Raw genomic sequence first — 20,420 nt, forward strand, 5'->3', positions numbered from 1 at the left:
CTCTAACATCCATATGTGACCACTGGAAAAAACATAGCCTTGACTAGACGAACCTTTGTTGGGATAGTAGTGTCTCTGCTTTTCAGTATGCTATCTAGGTTGGTCATAACTTTCCTTCCTAGGAGTAAGAGTCTTTTAATTTCATGGCTGCAGTCACCATCTGCAGTGATTTTGGAGCCCCCCAAAATAAAGTCTGACATTGTATCCACTGTTTACCCATCTATTTGTCATCAAGTGATGGGACCAGATGCCATGATCTTCGTTTTCTGAATGTTGAGCTTTAAGCCAAATTTTTCACTCTCCTCTTTCACTTTCATCAAGAGGCTTTTTAGTTCTTCTTCACTTTCTGCCATAATGGTGGTGTCATCTGCATATCTGAGGTTATTGATATTTCTCCCAGCAATCTTGACTCCAGCTTGTGCTTCTTCAAGCCCAGTGTTTCTCAAGATGTACTCTGCATATAAGTTAAATAAGCAGGGTGACAATATACAGCCTTGACATACACCTTTTCCTGATTTGGAACCAGTCTGTTGTTCCATGTCCAATTCTAACTGTTGCTTCCTAGCCTGCATATAGGTTTCTCAAGAGGCAGGTCAGGTGGTCTGGCATTCTCATCTCTTTCAGAATTTTCCACAGTTTATTGTGATCCACACAGTCAAAGGCTTTGGCACAGTCAATAAAGCAGAAATAGATGTTTTTCTGGAACTCTCTTGCTTTTTCCATGATCCAGCGGATGTTGGCAATTTGATCTCTGGTTCCTCTGCCTTTTCTAAAACCAGCTTGAACATCTGGAAGTTCATGGTTCACGTATTCCGGAAGCCTGGCTTGGAGAATTTTGAGCATTACTTTACTAGCGCGTGAGATGAGTGCAATTATGCAGTAGTTTGAGCATTTTTTGGCATTGCCTTTCTTTGGGATTGGAATGAAAACTGACATTTTCTAGTCCTGTGGCTAATGCTGAGTTTTCCAAATTTGCTGGCATATTGAGTGCAGCACTTTCACAGCATCATCTTTTGGGATTTGAAATAGCTCAACTGGAATCCCATCACCTCCACTAGCTTTGTTCATAGTGATGCTTTCTAAGGCCCACTTGACTTCACATTCCAGGATGTCTGGCTCTAGATGAGTGATCACACCATCGTGATTATCTTGGTTGTGAAGATCTTTTTTTGTACAGTTCTTCTGTGTATTCTTGCCACCTCTTCTTAACATCTTCTGCTTCTGTTAGGTCTATACCATTTCTGTCCTTTATCGAGCCCATGTTTGCATGAAATGTTCTCTCGGTATCTCTAATTTTCTTGAGGAGATCTCTAGACTTTCCCATTCTGTTGTTTTCCTCTATTTCTTTGCATTGATTGCTGAGGAAGGCTTTCTTATCTCTTCTTGCTATTCTTTGGAACTCTGCTTATAATTTTCCTTTTCTCCTTTGCTTTTCACTTCTCTTCTTTTCACAACTATTTGTAAGGCCACCCCAGATAGCCATTTTCCTTTTTTGCATTTCTTTTTCTTGGGAATGGTCTTGATAAGCCTTAGGGTGACCCTATACAGGGTCATTGTGAAATCCTTCTGTAAATTGGTTAGGGGACAGGCACAATGACTTTTCAATATTGATAAACTCTTTCATTGTTCTATTTATCTGGCATTCCATGTATATTTTAATTAGAAAATAAAACTAGATTTCAAACAGTAAGTGCATGAGCAATTCAAAATTGATATGCTTCAATTATCAGTTTACATTTTTTCATTATACTACATCTTAAGACATGATTTAGAAATTCTCTATATTGATTTTTATTGATTCATGGAAGAAATGTTGTAACATTTCAATCATTTATGGAATAAGGTATTTCACAGAAGTGAATTTTCCAAGTAAATAACCCTAAGCAATTAAGTTCCAAATTTTAATCAAGCTTAGAATTTTAAAAATATCCATTTCGCTGGTTTCTCAAGCCAGAACACTGGATAGAATTAACATTTTCTCAAGTGCTATTTTTACTGCTTACATCAGGTTTTCAATTTTTCTAGTTTTCTATCTGTAACTGAGAACTTCCAAGAGTTAATACTGGCCAAAGAATATAAAACATTTTCCATCTGAGTGCAACAGTCTTCAAGGGCTATCAATTTTTGAATCTTACTGCTTTGTCAGCAGTTTCCTTGATTTTACAGTTGAAAGGTGAGGCAAAACTTCTAAGAAAACCCTTTGTAACCTCTGTTTTCACTTTCTGAATTGTTGAGGGCAAAGATGACATAAATGCTTCCATCCATAGCATGTTTTAATCTACATGAATTTGACAAAGCTTGGACAAGAAATTTCTATTGGGGAAACTACTTAGTGGTATTGACGAATGGGATTTTATACTGGCTATTATTTAAATGAGATGTGAATTTGAAGGTTAAATATTCACCTCATTATTTAAGTTGAATATACTTCTTTTCAGGAAAAACGTTTAAAAAATGTTAGGATAAATAATTTTTAAAACATTTAATTAAAATTATATGCTGAAAATGACAATTAGAATGTATCTTTTTAACATATATACTCACATTGTTTATAACTAATTCCAGGTCTACAGGGTACAAATTAAGATTAAGACTAATTTTAATTAATTGATTACTTTGGCCACCTGATGTGAAGAACTGACTCACTGGAAAATCCACGATGCTGAGAAAGATTGAAGGCAGGAGGAGAAGGGGATAACAGAGGATGAGATGGCTGGATGGCATCATCAACTAGATGGACATGAATCTGAGCAAATTCCGGGAGTTGGTGATGGACAGGGAAACCTGGCATGCTTCAGTTCATGGGATCGCAAAGAGTTGGACACAACTGAGTGACTGAACTGAATTGACTAGTTAATTGATTAAATAGTAAAAGAATGAATACTTTATTACACAAGGTTTGACAGCTTCCTTTGAATTCATTATATTATATAAAAACCTAACTTGTAACATTCATTACTTTTATGTTTGTTTTCCTTGATTAATATAGACTAAACTAAAAGCTACAGAAAAAGCAAGAAGTGTTCATAAAGAAACAGATTAGAAAAAGTCCATGATAGGTTTATAAAATGAAAACGTATTCATTCATGGCTATAGAGCAGAATTATTTGGGGAGTCTCATAACCCCTCCTCTCTCAAGATTCTGACTAGGGTAGAACCAGTGCTTTTGAAAAGTCCTCAGGTAATTTTAAAGTGTGGCTAGGGTTGTGAAATACTGTATGAGAACTTACCATACTAATAAAAACTGCCTTGTTATTTTAACTTTCTGACATTTAAAAACATTTAATTTCAGTGATATTAACAATAATAACAATGATTTAAAGAAGAAATAATTTCCATAATATTGCATTAAATTAAGGGAATAGATTCAACAGGCTGCAAGATTTCTGGTTAACAAATGGAATGATGAACTTGAGTCTATCTAAATAAAAGAAAATCATTTATTTTATTTAAGTTTCATGTAAATGTGACACATTTATGATAGAAGGGAGCTAATTATCTGGGTGAACTTTCATGTTTTCCATAGCACCGCTTTCTTAAAGTGTTAAACAAATCAATGTTAACTATTCATGATCCTCCCCCCTAAAATTTCAAAGAAGATTTGGACTTTTTATCTCACCCTATAACCTTTTTATTTAAAAAAGAAGGTTAAGAAACTGATAACATTTAAAATCACTACTATACAATTTTAGTGTTATATCCCAATATAAAAAGTCACATTTACAGTAAATTCAATTCTTATAAGCAAACATGTAATGAATGATTAGAGTACAAAAAAAAAAACCACAATTTTCAGATCAAATATATTTAAATTAATTTTAATAAGTACAAAAAAGATAACATTTAGCATTAATCTGCATGTGATTAATTAGGAATTTTTAAACAGCAAGCCTACTGACACATTCAATAAAGGTCAAATTATTTTACATACAAAAAATAGTGACTTTTCCCAGTTACAGCAAGGTCACAAATTACAAATATTATTAGCTCTAGAATGACTTTTTTCAAACTAGAAAACCTACCATACAAGCATATTGTCACCTTAAAATCTCAGATTAATGAATGCTCAGAGTTTAGTGTTGGAACCTTGTCATGCATTCTCTATGCATGTAGTTGTATTTTTAATATGTAGCAAGAGGAAAGCATTCCTTTCCATTTTGTTTTTTACTTTTCTGATTTAGCAACAAATATGAAGCTTTCTTGTTTCCATGCATGTGACCTCTAATGGGAATATTTCATGAAAGGTCACAATCCTATTTGGAGCACGCTAAAACCTGAATTTTTATCTGCTCAAAAGAATCTTTAAAAAATTAGATACCAATAAACTTGAAATCAATTGTGGAGCAGGTGTCCAAGATCTATAATCTAGCACTTATCCATGGATGGTAATGTTTAATTCATGAAAATTGTAACTCAAAGTTCAGTTTCATTTAGGTCTTTCCAATCATATGTTAAACTTCTTCACATATTATGCTGGGTTTAAAACACAGCCAACTGCTTCAACTATTGTGTTGAGTATTTAAAAGTAAATAATTGGGGACAAATCTTTAAGTCATCATCCCTAAAGTAATTCTGTGTCTAACACCTTTGTTTTGCTTTCCTGATACCATTTGTTTTCACAAATCAATTTTGTTAGAGTTACACTTATTTATCCAATAATATAAGCCTACTTTGGCAGCATGTTGTGGTAAACTAAGTCTTATAAACAAAGCATAAAAACCATTTTTTTATACCAACTAAGCTAATTTAACACAGTGCCAACACCAACATTTATATGGTGTCAGACTAGACTTCTTTCTATAAATAGTAATTTGTAACAAACTGATGAAATCAATAAATAATCCTTGAAGTTCAAGGACTTTGAATGTCACAGAACCAATAAGATAGCAAATAAATTATCTCCAACCCCTAAAGTAACTGTCATTTTTTTTTAAGAAATGAGAAAATAAAGGGGGAAGTGCTTAGTATTTTGTGTGCTTAATCAACTTCAATCTTTTTTTATACATTATTATACCTAATAGACCAACAAAGATAAATATAATATATTCCCAGAAACTAAACTGCAACCAAGGTTAGAGAATAGCTACTTTCACAAAAAATGGATTCTTAGTTGCTTTACAATTCAAAAAAGATATAGAACTAATCAATCACATATATAGATGACTTGTTATTTGCAAATGATCAACAGGATATTAAATGTAATAGAGGCTTTAACAAACTCCCATTGAGAAACTTGAAATTCAAAGATTTTTTTATCTTATCTTACAAGCACAATTGTTATATTATTTTAAATTTAATGGCTCAAAAGAGCCAACCAAAAATACATCAGAAAAATGTTTACACCTTTGTAGAAAGGATATTTCTAACTATGTGGGGCTCAAGACTAAGTTCCAGTGAATAAATTTGTTGGATCTATTGAAAAAAAAAATTCTATTGACTAAATTAATTACCAATTTAAAAAGAGCTACATTTGGAAGTACATTCATTATAAAAGAAATTGTTTCTATTTCATAAATTTGTTTACATTTCTCAAAATATTCTTTTATACTTGGAAAATACACACACCACATACACCCCTATTTCTAATCAAAGCTAAGGCCTTTTTAAAGGTTCTTTGAGAGTATTACTATAAACTGACACCTAAGCCTATTCCTTGGCATTTCCTACTGGCAATCTTAATTTATATATTAACTTCATCATAGAGAAAATGATTTGAAGTGGAGTATATAAGTATTAAAAAAAGTTCTTTATATAAACTGGCAAAATAGAATATTTGACCTAAATAAGGTTGAAAACTGTGATCTAAATATGTTGGATAATTAAGAATTTTTGAGAAAGTGATATAAACTTATAAGAAGTAGATTTTAATTACCTTTCCAAAATGCCTTTCACATGAACTTAATCTATCTTAGTATTTTGATCATGATGCTTACCTTGATAGACTCATGATTGTTAAATATCTCTGTATATACTTATGTATGTATAATTTCTCACTTTTCTTAGGACTTAAAAAGGGAAAGAGCCTCATTAGGTTTAACTAGCAATAAACATTTTTCAAGTAGGTTTTTCTGTTTGAATTATTTTCCCTTTTTTTGAGGTCTTAAATTCATTTTTGAATTTGATGAAAATATGAGTGTACAAATATTAATGAAAAAGATTAGTATCTTTCATATAAATGTTGAAAATGCAAGATTATGGATATTAAGTGTTTTATTAAATATTGAATTTCATTTTTAAAGCATGAATTCAATAGAGAAAAATATCATTATTTGTCTTATCCATACTGTTATGAGTGATTTTGATACAGTGTCTCTGGTCTCTAAGTATGCAAGTGTTAAAAAATAACCACACCCCTTCCCAGTTTTAATTTTATGCTTCTGGATACTTTGGATTAAGAAGAGGTAAACCCAAGGTTGCCAGAGACCTAAATTAAAAGGAAAATAAGTGCATTACAGGGTAGCAATCAATCAACTCATAATTTGAAATTCTGATTCTTTTCTATAGGCAAAAAAAAAAAAAAATCTGAGAATTGCTTCAAAAATATGCAGATGGATATAGGAATGCCAGAAGACTCATAGCAAGAAAACCAATATAATAAAGCTATTAATAAGGTCCCAAATTTCAAATAAGTCATAAATATTTTGGTATTTCACAGGCACTGTCTGAGTGTAATAAGTATGAAGCATTTGAAAAAAAAATTTTTTTTGATAGATGCTGAAGAAACATGACTTTGCAGAAGGTGGACCTCACATTAGAATGGTGACAGGCTATGTCAAAGTACAATATCAACAGACTCCATATAGCTTTGGGGCCCTTTTAGGATCTATGACATCATGGCAGAGTTGAGTTCCTTCAACCAGCCATATGAAAAGAGCCATATCATGAAAATTTTATATATATGCCAAAAAAGTATAAGTGAAATGATAGCTTTTGTGCTCTTTTTAAATAAACAATGAACTAATTAAAAAAAAAATTGGAAATGTGGCAATAGGGGATCACTTATCCAAACCTGAGATAAATTCGAAATAGATCCCTGAAAAGACTGCTAAATATTAAGACTGGCACTTTAAAAATCACTGAAGTTTAAAAAAATTATTTAATGGTTTTAATGGAAATATATTTATATTATATATCCATTTTCTATTCAAACAAATATAAACATAAATAGAAGAAAATAGCAAAACAGCCACCATCTTAGCACACTCATGATCTCATAATTCATTAATCAATTCTCAGTGATAAATTAACTTATATATTATATTTGGTCTTTGATTTAAAGTCTTTTACAAGAATGAGATGCACTTTGATTTTCAACTAAATTCTATGTACATGATATGAGTGGTATTAACATCATACCCATGGAATGGAAAATAGTAGCAGGTAAAAAATATTTGTTGAACAAATATTAGCTTAATCAGAGCAGTAACTATACAATAATGAGATTGTATCTCTCTATATGTACATGTATTTATCTACATTTTGTACATACCATAATTCTTTATGTTAATATACAACTGTATAATGATATTATGGGCCAAAAGATATCATGGGCCCAAAATATCATGGGCCATGATATTATGGGCCAAAGAGACCATTGTTACTTTATTTAAAATGTTTTCTGAATTATGAATCTTATTTTTTAATCTTATTTTTAATAAATCCATGTCACTTTTATTTTGTGTTTTTAAAAGGATTCATCAAAGGGAGAATAATTGTAAAGACCCTTGTTCTATAATTTAAGATCCTTTACCATGGTGCATCCTCCCTCTCTCCAGCAAGACTAAAGCTTCTGCAATTTATCTAAACTTTAAAATGCTAAGAAATGTGTTATATAAAAAAAAATAGAAAGTTAAAGAAATAATAGAAAACCCTGATCCACATGACTGGACTATCTCAACTGTCAGGATGTTATCAGGCTCAAATAAGATTTTAACAATTGAAACTAAAAATAAAAATAACAGTAATGATAACTTTTCTGGTCAATCTACCATAAATTTTAATAAATAGGTACCATCAATGTAGGAGCAGCCTTTTGCAAAGGTATAGATGAGTTTTTTCCTGTTGTCCTACAGAAACTGCTATTTACAAATATTTTTACATATGTACATATTTATAAATTTATAATGTATAGTCACACATTAAGGGGGAAATGCAGAACTTATAAGAACAATATTTTAAAATGTTTAATAATACATACCATACAAAGCATTTTTATTGCTTGCCTTCAAGCATTGTGTACTGTCTTAGACTACTGCACCCTTCCCTAAACCACCTGGAAGAGCTATGATATATTTAAATGTGTAAGAAAATAGGATAACTTCCATTGCAGTATATGAATAAAGTACACTTTAAAAAACTATTTAGATGACCAAAACAGTGCTTTGGAAGGGAATTAAACAAATACATTTTTGGCTCATGTAACAAGTTTATTTTATTAAAGATTATGGATTACCTTTTGTGAGGGCAAATTTTTAATGTCAAGGCTGTCTTCATGGCAAATTCTGTTAATAAGATGCATTTGTGACCTTGGTATTAATACAATCATGCAAAGCACATAACAGAATCACACTGAAACAAAAAAAAATGAATAAAATAAAAATTATAAATGAGGCAAAGGAATAGCAGTTTTGGCTATGATTTTGCTTGTTTCCATAAGATAACTCCTTTTATTGATTTTATGAACATACCTATTTATGCACTATACTGAAATACTGTACAAAACTGCAAGAAATGCCACTATTTGACTACTTATGTCTCTACAAAAACACCATCATAAAGGTGTATCTATTAGTAAAAGTCAACTAATAACTGCTAATGTATATGTGAGTCAAGAGGATTTTAAGTTTGCCCAAAATGTTGAGTCTAATAACATGAGACACAATTAATAATTTCTGTAACATATATCAGGGGCATAAAGAGTATTTTAAATTCTAAAAGGAAAATGAATTTTGCTCATTAATAATTAGTAATTATATAAAATTGAAAACTGTGGTTTCTAATTTAGCTAAATATTTGTGTATATATCTTAATTGAGCTAATTGTAGGTGTGTGTGTTTTGTTTGTGCATGTGAACTAATCCACAATCTGTTGGTGATGCTTTAAAGTTTCAGTTTAAAAATGTTCAACTCTTACCAAAACCTCTTCTCATATACAAAGCTGCAAATTTGAGTCAGAGAAATTTAAAGTTGCAATTTACAAAAGCAGAATTTACATTAATTCTTATCTGAAAGAGCTGCTTTCAAGACAGAAAAATGTGCCAATTAACTGCCCTGTTCTTTGTAATTAGTTGGCTTCTGAGTCCTGATGAAAAGAAGCCTTAAGGCAGAATTTGCAGTAAACAGGAAAGGAGAGAATCGTATAAGTGCTCGTATATACTCTGTGACACCTATGAATTCTCACTGATGGGAGTTTTTGGCACAATTTTCTAATCCAATATGAATGTTGCTCCACAGCAGCCAAACTGGATGTCTTTTCCAGTTTCCAGCACCAAGAAAATTTAGCTGATCAATTTCAATACAACACATACCTGGAAATACTAAGACCTATTTATCATCTTTTTTTTTTCTAATTTAAGGTAGTTTCCAATGATTAAAATAATCAGGAGGATTTCAATTATTACTTTCAAATAAACTCTGATGTGAAAAATGTGATGACCATGGCATTTCAATAGTTATTAAATCCTAGGCATACCGAACATCTTGTCAGGGTGATTCATAATTATTTGAATTTGTCATGCCGTAGTATGTACACGGCTATAGATACTAAAGAGAGTAATTAAAAGCTAATTTCAAATCTCTAGTTTTTCTTCAGATGTGTGCTAAGCTTCCAATTATATTAGCGGGGATTCTGAGCACTCGAGAAGGGAACTGACGTTGCAGATAGGAGGTTCTGTTATTTAGAGGAATTCATCTTGGAAAGACAATGTTATTTTACTTTATAATTAGGTAACAGTAGAAAATACTCCTATGTAAGACCTAAATCAAAAGGGTCCATAAAGGGTGGTATAGGATCTCCATTTTCATTGCTGTTAGAATAAGAGGAAATAAATCAGATCACCTGAAATCTACTTTAGACCAATTTTGAGGGTAAATCTTTTAAAAAGGCAATGGCTCATTGGGCATGGGGTGCCTTCTGCCATGAGTTAGCAAATGCGTGTCTCCATTAGAGGTCTATAAGCTATGATGCTATATACATACTGTACATGTTGGTTCACAAATTAGCAGTTATTAGTCAGACTGTACAACGCAAAACAAAACAAGTTTAATGTTGCTATACATCTCAAAGACAACCTGTGCCTAGAATCAAGGACTGACTCCTAATACAGGTTCTCTGTTTAAATATGTGGCCCAGTAAACTAAATTAAATGTACCAAACAAAACTGGGAAAACTATTCTAGACATTCTGTCAATTTTGCTGACGCTATTGAAGGTCTTCTTGGCTTCGGCTGGCTTGTTTTCTGGTTTCTTGTTGGGTTCTGGCGTGGTTGCGCTCTTGGAGATGGTGGAGAGAACCGGGTCTTTTGAAAGATTCGGGGCATAATTGGCAACAGCCACTGCATAAGCGTTGTTCTGTATCATCACAGAGGCTTTTTCTTTTTTCTAGTGAAAAAACACAAGAATTAACAGAATGTGGATTAAGACTTCTTAATATTTTCCAAACTCCAGTTTCAAATCCTGAAGAAAAGTATTGCGATAAGCATCATTATACATTAGAAAGAAGGAATTTAGGGAAATAAATGAAGTTAATTAAGTCCTAAAACCACAAGGGTGAGGAAATCCCCTGAGTAAATCAACAGTACCATTTTCCTGGAGAACCATTTCTTGTTGTTTACATAGAATACTTAAAAATACAACTTTAACAAAATGATACAACATTTTTGACTCTTATATGTTACTGAAATATTTGTTGAATTAATGAGTGAATGAATAAATGAAATATAGAAATAATTTAACAAGAGGAATGATCATCTGCAGTGAATGCTCTCAAATTTTGCACTGAAATTTAATTTCTTTAATTTCATAATAGGATATCTTCCCTTCATATCAAAATCATATTGGAATGCTTTTACTCAACGGTAGAAAATTGTATCCATATACAGATGGTAGGGTAATAAATACTAAAGACATTAAAGGAACATGAAACACAAATGTTTGGATTTCTGCCTAGCTCACCTACATCCTGTTTCTCCTTAAATTTCCCTGTCCAGTTCTCACCCACTCTGGTCTGGGCCACAGTTTTCTCCTGCCAGAACCAAATAGCATTCCTTTGTGTTTTTCCAGTTGGGAGATAATTAGTCAAACTACAGCCCCCATGGGGATTTTTTGACTTAAATTGGATGGTGTCATTTCTGAGCTTAAGTCTCATTTAAGAGACCGTCTCATGGAACTTAGAATGAAATCAACACTTCCTACCATGGTGTATTTTTTTTATTCATTATACATCAGTCTCATAGAAATCACTTGTATTCAGAGGATTTTTTTGCTTGGTGCCTTTAGCTATACTACCTCTGATAGTGACAGAGTATAAAGTAAGTAATAGGGATTTACTATTTACTAGTAAGACAGGGATAAAACAAGTAATTAAATAGTTAATCCCACTAAGGAATTGTGAGTAAAGAAAAAAGTGTGAGATCCCTGCAAGTTAATGATCACTCTAGAAAGCAGGTTGGCTTAACCACAAAACCAACCAGGCTTGCTTAGCAAAACCAAGCAACAGAAGGAAGAGACATGCCCCCAAACAATTAAACAATTGTGGCATGAGACCCACATCCTGCCCAGTGAGCTTAATAAATTCATGATTCCCAGGACACACTCCTCTGAATACACTAAAAACAAAAATATAAGGAAAGGGTAACATTATACTAAAACCTGAGATGAGTTACCATTTTTAGCTCGTGTTGCCAGCTTTTATCCATTTCCACTGTGCCATGACAATCCAGGCTTGATCATGTAGGGACAAGAAAACTCCCCTTCTTGACATGGAGGAGGAACTAATTACGGAAATAACATGGCTATTCAAAAAATGAGGAATAAGGTGACCTTCACCCTCTCCCCACTCTTCCTTTGATTATAAAACTAGCCCACTAAGTCCTTGGGGTATGGTACCCTCTCACCTGCCCACTTTTAAGTCTCATGAACATCTTATTCTAATGAATCACTTCTTATCTATCACTTTGCCTTTCACTGAATTCTTTCTGGACATAGACATAAAGAACTGGAGCTCCTCAGAACATCTGAAATGCCACCTACTGGTTTTACTTCCTCATCCTGGAATGGCTTCTCTCTATCCCATTTTCCCTATGATCAGTCTCCTCTCATATTATGGTCTTGGTTTAAATGTTATTTCCTCCAAAAGGATCCTCTAACCACTCTATCTAATGCCATCCTTGCTCCCCATCTATACTCTTTCAGAGCACCTAGTTTATTTCCATCATGGCATTTTTCGAAATGAGTAAATTCTTTCTTCAATTGTGTGATTATCTGATTGACACTCTTCTTTTCTTATTAGAATCTAAGGTCAGTGGAAGTTGGTGCTGTATCTGTCTTCTTCACCATCATAACCTTAGCCTGATTCCTTCTATGAGGTAGGCACGTAGCATATCCCCAAATTAATGAAACCTGAAAATATTTACTCAACATTAAATAACACTATTTAATAAAACCTGAAAAGCTATGTAACTGTAGCTCTGTACTAATATAAACACACTATTAGTTACCTGAATGCAAACAAATTTGAGGTAGCAATGAATTAAGCAAAATAGTACATAGTTGACCTAGAACAATTGAACTAGAACAGAATTTTGAGTGTCAATATTTTGAATAAGTGAGTGAAAGTCACTCAGACATCTCTGACTCCATGACAATACAGTCCATGGAATTCTCTAGGTCAGAATACTGGAGTGGGTAGCCTTTCCCTTCTCCAGGGAACCTTCTCAACCCAGGGATCGAACCCAGGTCTCCTGCATAGCAGTCAGATTCTTTACCAGCTGAGCCACAAGGGAAGCCCAAGAATACTGGTGTGAGTAGCCTGTCCCTTCTCCAGGGGATCTTCCTGACCCAGGAACTGAACCGGGGTCTCCTGCATTGCAGGCGGATTCTTTACCAATGGAGCTATCAGCGAAGCCCATTTAGAGGACCAATTGACCTACAACAGAATTTTGAGTATCAATATTTTGAACAAGAATTCTCTAAATGTTCAAGTGAAATTAAAAAAAGGTGTCTGAAATTTCAGGAGGGTCTGTAAACAGGCCTGCATTTTCTGTTCTTCACTGTCTGGTTTCTCCCTCACCTCTTTCCCTTGCTGATAAGGCATTCTTCCAGACTTGCTAGGAGCATAAAAGAAAAAGGCTGAGAGATTATCATTCGTAGCTTTATGAAAGTTATAAAATGTCTTTTCCCATGTTACATATGGGAAAGCATATAACTGTAGTAAAGATAACTAACACCTTATGAGCACTAGGATATGTCAGGTTGAGTGTTAAGCCTAACATATCATTGGTGACAAGATTCACTACTGGCTAAGAAACAAGTTCTAGGTTGTAACTCCAAGTTACACAATCAGAAATGGAAGCTAAAGAGGCTTTATGACAGGACCAGGTCTCCTGTCTAACAAGTGACTGAAAAAGTACACAAACTTAAATGGGTGTGGTTTCCAAGTCTCTGCTTTCAACAGCCTGATATGTGACTTTATCTTTGGGGAAGCTGTGTGAACCCTGGGAGTGCTTCTTCTCAAAACATTTCAACTGGAGTTTATATCACTAGGTCAGTATTCTAAAAGACTTTAACCCATATGTCTTTAACCTATGAAGTTCTAACATATAGTGTTTATATTATTGCAATTATATCTCAGTATCACTTCAGATGACATCTAATTGCAGTTATACAGAATTTGGACCTTGGGAATGTTTTTTAAACTCTCCTTGCTTCAACTTCTAGTTTTAAAAGAGAGATAATTATACCAAATCCATACTGAACTGTTGCGAGGATCAAATTTAACTAATGTGCTTTTGAATTACATTGAAAACCATAACCATTTAGTGGAGTGTGGAGCTGATTATGGGCTTTCCAGGTGGCTCAGTGGTAAAGATCTGCCTGCAGTGCAGGAGGCTTGGGTTCCATCCCTCAACTCAGGGTTGGGAATATCCTCTGGAGAGGGAAATGGCAACCCATTCCACTATTTTTGCCTAGGAAATCCCAGTGGAGCCTGGTGAGCTACAGTCCATGAGATCGCAAAGGATAGGACATGACTTAGTAACTCAACAATAACAAAGATGATTTTGCGGAAGAGAGATGTTCAAGTTGGGTCAGGAGTTATGGTATAGGGTTAGTCATTTATACAACAAAAACATAAAATGTAAAATATCCTTTGTTGTAAGAGGAATCTATAGATAGAAACTGTACTGCTGTTGCTGCTAAGTTGCTTCAGTAGCATCCGACTCTGTGTGACCCCAAAGCCGGCAGCCCACCAGGCTCCCTTGTCCCTGGGATTCTTCAGGCAAGAACACTGGAGTGGGTTGCCATTTCCTTCTCCAATGCATGAAAGTGAAAAGTGAAAGTGAAGTCTCTCAGTAGTGTCCGACTCCTAGCTACCCCATGGACTGCAGCCCACCAGGCCCCTCTGTCCATGGGATTTTCCAAGCAAGAGTACTGGAGTGGGTTACCATTGCCTTCTCTGAGAAACTGTACTAACTCTTACCAATACCATTCCTGCCCTCCACTTGAATTCCCTTCAATTGTACATAAATACACAGGAGACACTAAAAATATTTAAGAAACTCTAGAGCAGAAGCATCAACAAATCAGAACAGATGCTCTGACCAGTCTGAATGGACATCAGCTATAAAAACCCATAAGGGCTGTATTAGTCTATATCAGCCTAGTTTGAATTTTTTATATCTGTATGTTGATGTTTTTTTTATTTTATCCCAACCAGTGATAGACATTAAAATAAGCAGTGTTAAAAATCATTTTAACATATGTTCAAAACTTTTCTTATCATTCCAAAGGACAGAATTTCATCATACTCTCTCTACACTGTTCAAAGCATAGCTTCAATTTCTGAATGTCAGTATAAACTTCAAAGGTAGACTCAAGAGCTCAAAAAGATGATGGGTTTTGGCTTCAAAATGTTCCCTTGTAACTTGGAAACTTGAGTATTTTCAAATCCAGTAGGAAGGAAAGTACAACAGCCATGAGTACTATTTCTAGTTGAAACTCAGTAGCTGGCACCTATAATTTCATACCAATTTACTGAATGAAGGTCAGGGCATCTCATAGGGCTAAACATCTATTCCTAGCCACAGCTCTGTTAAGCCTTTCTAACTCAGACTCTTACAAGACCTTGTTTTCAAGGATATAATAACTCCCCTTCATTACATTTGAAAATGATTATCACAAATCTTTCTTAAAGCAGATTGCTCCTACAGATTTAAACTTTAAAACATGGGTATGGGGCGGAGGGGGGGGGGGTGGGGAACTGTGAAAATCATAGCTGACTTCTACTAATTCGTAATTTAATTCTCCATGCAAGATAAGTTGCTTCAGTCATGTCCAATTTTTTGCAACACTATGGACTGTAGCCTGCCCAGCTCCTCTGTCCATGGGGATTCTCCAGGCAAGAATACTAGAGTGGGTTGCCATGCCCTCCAGGAAATTTCCTGACCCAGGGATCAAATCCACGCCTCTATATCCCCTACATTGGCAGGTGTGTTCTTTACCAGTAGCACCATCTGAAGCCCAACTTAATTCTAAGATCTTCTAAAGCAGAGTACATAGATTAAGTCCACATAACATGTTCTATTATTGTTATTTGTAAGACACAGATCTGCTAGAAATAGTATCAAAGAATATTCATACCCTAGGCCATTACTAGTAGATATTACCTTGTCCTTTTCATTACTAAGTGAAAGTGAAGTCACTCAGTCATGTCCGACTCTTTGTGACCCCATGGATGGTAGTCTGTACCAGGCTCCTCCATCCATGGGATTTTCTAACTTCTATTTAAAAGAATCAAGTTTACAGACATCATGCTATGAAGTCTTCTTTGAATATCAGGCAAACCTCTGATCAAGCCAGATGATCAGCATGCTAACTACTTGGGCCACATCATTTTGACCCCACATACCAATTTTACTTTATTTATTTCAAGCCTTGACTTATGCTAAAATCCTGAGACCCTTGAAAACAAACAGGGCAATGAATTCTATTGTTACATGAAAATACTCACTGCCACGAGATATATTTTTTAAGCTTGTGTCCCTAGATAAATTTTGTTTCGAGAACTAGGTCAGCCCTGATAGCTCATATTATCTAATTGCTTACAGACTAATTTTACTAATTCCATATGTCTACTCTAAGGTTCTTAGGTAAGTCACCTATACATTTTGATGAATAAGGCCAGATATGGCTGAAAATGTAGGTAAAGAAAATAAAGTTAAGTGTGAAGAATAAAACCAAATGGAAGCAGAATGAGGGAAATGAAGGCAATCTGGCACTGCTCATTTCTATTAATTTTAAGTGACTTCATTCATTTTGCCACCAATACAGGGATGATTATCTCACCAGAATTCTTACCCATTATATTTCACCAGCCTTCTCCACCTATATATGCCACATATACTTAAGACATAAAATATCCAAAAATGAAATCAGGTTACTTTCACTCCCAATCTAATCCTGTACATCCTCCTAATCTGTGAATGATACCCTAAACTGTATTTCCTAACCTGTGAATGATACCACAATTGAGCTAGCGGCTGATAATCAAGCCACACCGGTCCCCTAGTAGGGTCTGTTTTATACTGTCTCAGCTCAAAATCACATCTATTGAGACATAATAACCTACTGCAAAAGCACCCCTTCTGTGTGCTTCCACACACCTCAGTGCTTGTCTCTATAGTGGCACATGAAACACTTTCATTTCTTTTCCTCTTTTACTTAATTGTAAGCTCCTTGAAGGCAGAGACTGGGCAATGCAGAGCTTCTAGCAAGTTCCTGGCACAGTGCAGGCTCAAAAAAATGTTTGCTTCATGATAAATGAATGACATCTACTGGAATGATATACATAAGTATATTCAATGCATATAACCATATATTTTGTAGAGTACAATAAGTATTTATTAGATTAACAGAAATGGATTCTAATAGTGTGCTCAACAATTATATTATCTAATTATCCCTAAAGTCCTCAATTGCACCATTTATAGATGTAGAAGACTAGGAAATTAATAAAATAAGCTCAATTGAAAAATGACACTCAAATTTCAACATATGTGAGGAAATTGTTTTACTTGTGATTGAGACATATACAAGAGAAGTGGGAAAATATGGTTATACACTAAAGCAGTAAATGATTTATTTTTACACATTATCCAGGGAAAAAAGAAAATTATGCTGCTATAGAGTCTGTTGATGCTGTTACTTAAGTGGAATGAGAAGGAATTATAACATATACTATTAAACTTTCTATTTCTTAAAGGATATTTTATAAGAATCAGAATATCCTGAGGTTATTACTTATTAGAGTGTCCAAATAAATACTTAAAAGTTCAGTCTGGGAAACTCCTGATTATAAAAATCAAAATGTCTCACACCATTGTGGCAAATCAATCTCAGTTTTCTTAGAGTATTAGATAAAATGATGCATTAGTAAATTGAGTAAACACTTTAGCTAAAATGTAGACACTTAGTACTGAAATGACCTGCATATAAATGAAAATAGCAATCACAGTTTCAGAGTCGGAAAGAATCTCACAGAGTGTTCCTTAGCATAAGGAAATGGAGCTCTCATAAATATAACACTAAATACAAGAGTTTTTTGGAGAAAACCCCAAGTTTCCAAAGTGGCAAATCTATGCTCTTTCTATATACAATGTTGCTTTCTTACAGTCATTGCGGCTACTAGAAAGCCCATTATTTGTAAAAAAACAACATGCTCGCTGATTAGATAATGGTATTGTTAACTGTCTGCTAACCATCCTAAGAAAAGTGATACTTACAGAAGATTGTTTGAAGGTTATACAGTCCATCCACTTCTCTAAGTACTCTAAAGTCTTTCCTTGGATAAAATTGTGCCATGGGAAAGCTATATACTTGGACCATATTAGCTTAGCTCCTTGAAGAATTGCCTTCACTGAGTTGTAAGTTAATGTAATGCCTTCAGCTTTTATTGAAGGGGACTACAAGAAACATCAATATGAAATTAATTACTGCATTTATTGGGAAAATGCTGACATTACTTGCAATAGCACCTGACTTTTTCTAATATAGTGGTGGCTTAGTTGCTAAGTCGTGTCCGACTCTTGCAACCCCATGAACTGTAGTCTGCAAGGCTCTTCAGTCCATGGAATTCTCCAGACAAGAATACTGGAGTGGGTTGCCATTTCCTTCTCCAGGGGATCTTCCCGACGCAGGGATTGAACCCGGGTCTCTTGCATTGCAGGCAGATTATTTACCAACTGTACAAGGGAAGCCTTTTTCTAATATAAAATCCATATTATATTGTTTCAAACAGAGAATTCAGTATAGGATTTTTTTTTTTTCTGAAGAAATTTATACTTCTATTTTTTTTTGTTAAAGGGAAGTAAGCTTCCCCCTATGGTTCATTCTCATAGCCAAAAAGCTTAGAATTTGAATCTTGGCTATTCTAGCTATGGACTGGGCTTACTGGGTAGCTCAGCTGGTAAAGAATCTGCCTGCAATGCAGGAGACCCTGATTCAATTATTCTGGCCTGGAGAATCCCCATGGACAGAGGAGCCTGGCGGGCTACAGTCCATGGGGTTGCAAAGAGTGGGACACGACTGAGTGACTAAGCACAGCACACAGCACAGATATGGACTACAGTTAATATTCTGGCCCAAATGGTGGACATATTTGCAGTCTATTTTCCTTCACCCTGATTTTCTACTTCTATTTATATAATATCATAATAATTTAAGTACATACATTCGTTTGATAGACTGTCTGAAATGCTTTTGGAACAAAGGAGGATCTTAAAAAATACAAATAGATGAATAAAAACACTTGAAATATGATGCAATGTGATTACCATGGAGTGAAATCCAAAATAATGGCACAGTTCAGGTTAGTTTGGATATTATGGTGCTATGCCTGTGTTTTCAGTAATTTAATATATAGTGTACATCCAAAGAATATGCTTTTCTTGGCCAGTGTAGAACCACTGACTCATATTTAGAAATAAACACAGTCTTAAGAGAGTAAAGGTATATTTTAAAAGTTAATTCAAAAAGTTATGTGCTAAACACTATGTTAGGTATCAGCAGAGAAATAGCAAATAAGACAAAACCATTCTCCTCTATATCATATAACTTACTGATAGCTTTGTTTACAATAAAAGTATAATGAGGTTATATGAAAGGAATTTGTGGCAAGCACTGTAAAAGCATAATCAGTTCAGTTCAGTTCTGTTCAGTCTCCCAGTCATGGTGGCAATTACACTCAATTGGATAGATCTTGGGGAATAAATAGTTACTCAGTTAGGAAAGAAAGGAGAGGGCATTTTAGCAAGAGGGATCAACACATCTGATGTCATGGAGATAGGAAGAGGCATGGATAGTTGGGGATGTTTTTAATGGCTAGAGGAAGAATGAGCATGGACTTCAGATCTGTTCAGTCTTGGATTCGCTATTTATTAGATGTGTGATCTTGAGCAAATAACTTTACTTGAGAATCCTATATTCCTCATTTTGACATGGAGATATTCCCAGGCACATAGTAGTAAGTGTACAATAAACAGCAAAATATTTTCTTATCATTCATGATGTAAACAAATGTATCAGAAAGCTATATATTTGGGCCATATTAGCTGAGATAGCTTGAAAAATTGCTTTCAGCAATTCACTAAAGAGCTAAAAAATAAACGATCATACTTCTGTTTTAGAAAGATACCTCTGGAACTACTGAACAGAACGGATTAAAACGAGACATGATTAGAGATAATGAGGAATAAACAGACTGAAAATAATGAAAGGTGGTAAGGGCATGGCCTATGGACATACACATAGGAAAATGGACATTTGACAGCTGGTTAGATCTCAAGGGATGCTTTCAAGTTGTCAGTATGTGAAACTAGGTTTTGCCATGAACTGAGATAAATATGAAAAAATAGGCACTTAGGACATTTTATTTTTTGGTTGCTTGCTGTTTCTTTCATCTTTTAGAAGAGATATGCAAAGCTTGAAAAATCATGTTCATGAAGAACATGGGTACCTATCGGATACATGAACCTGAAAGTTAAAAGAAAGGGTATAATAACTGTGGAAAGTAAGATAAAGGTGTAGGCTGTGGTTATGATTTGGTTATGCTTAGTTATTTTACACCACATTTATTGAAAACTAATATGTATAGTAAGCCCTGTACAAAGGGCCAAGGATAAATGATTTATTAAATTAAATGTGGTCATT

At 34.3% G+C, this 20,420-nt stretch overlaps 1 protein-coding gene across 1 annotated transcript in view; it reads right to left on the minus strand.

Annotated features, from left to right (window-relative positions):
• Nucleotides 1-8,405: 8,405 nt before the first annotated feature.
• Nucleotides 8,406-20,420, minus strand: part of GABRA2 (gamma-aminobutyric acid type A receptor subunit alpha2) — a 163,109-nt gene continuing 151,094 nt past the window's right edge. Inside the window, exon 10 of the mRNA XM_069593055.1 lies at nucleotides 8,406-10,598. Within this exon, the coding sequence (XP_069449156.1) occupies nucleotides 10,302-10,598 (297 nt within the window). The 3' untranslated portion in view covers nucleotides 8,406-10,301. The remainder of the gene's footprint in view (nucleotides 10,599-20,420) is intronic.

Source organism: Ovis canadensis, chromosome 6 (genome assembly GCF_042477335.2).
Source record: "Ovis canadensis isolate MfBH-ARS-UI-01 breed Bighorn chromosome 6, ARS-UI_OviCan_v2, whole genome shotgun sequence".
Lineage (NCBI taxonomy): Eukaryota > Metazoa > Chordata > Mammalia > Artiodactyla > Bovidae > Ovis > Ovis canadensis.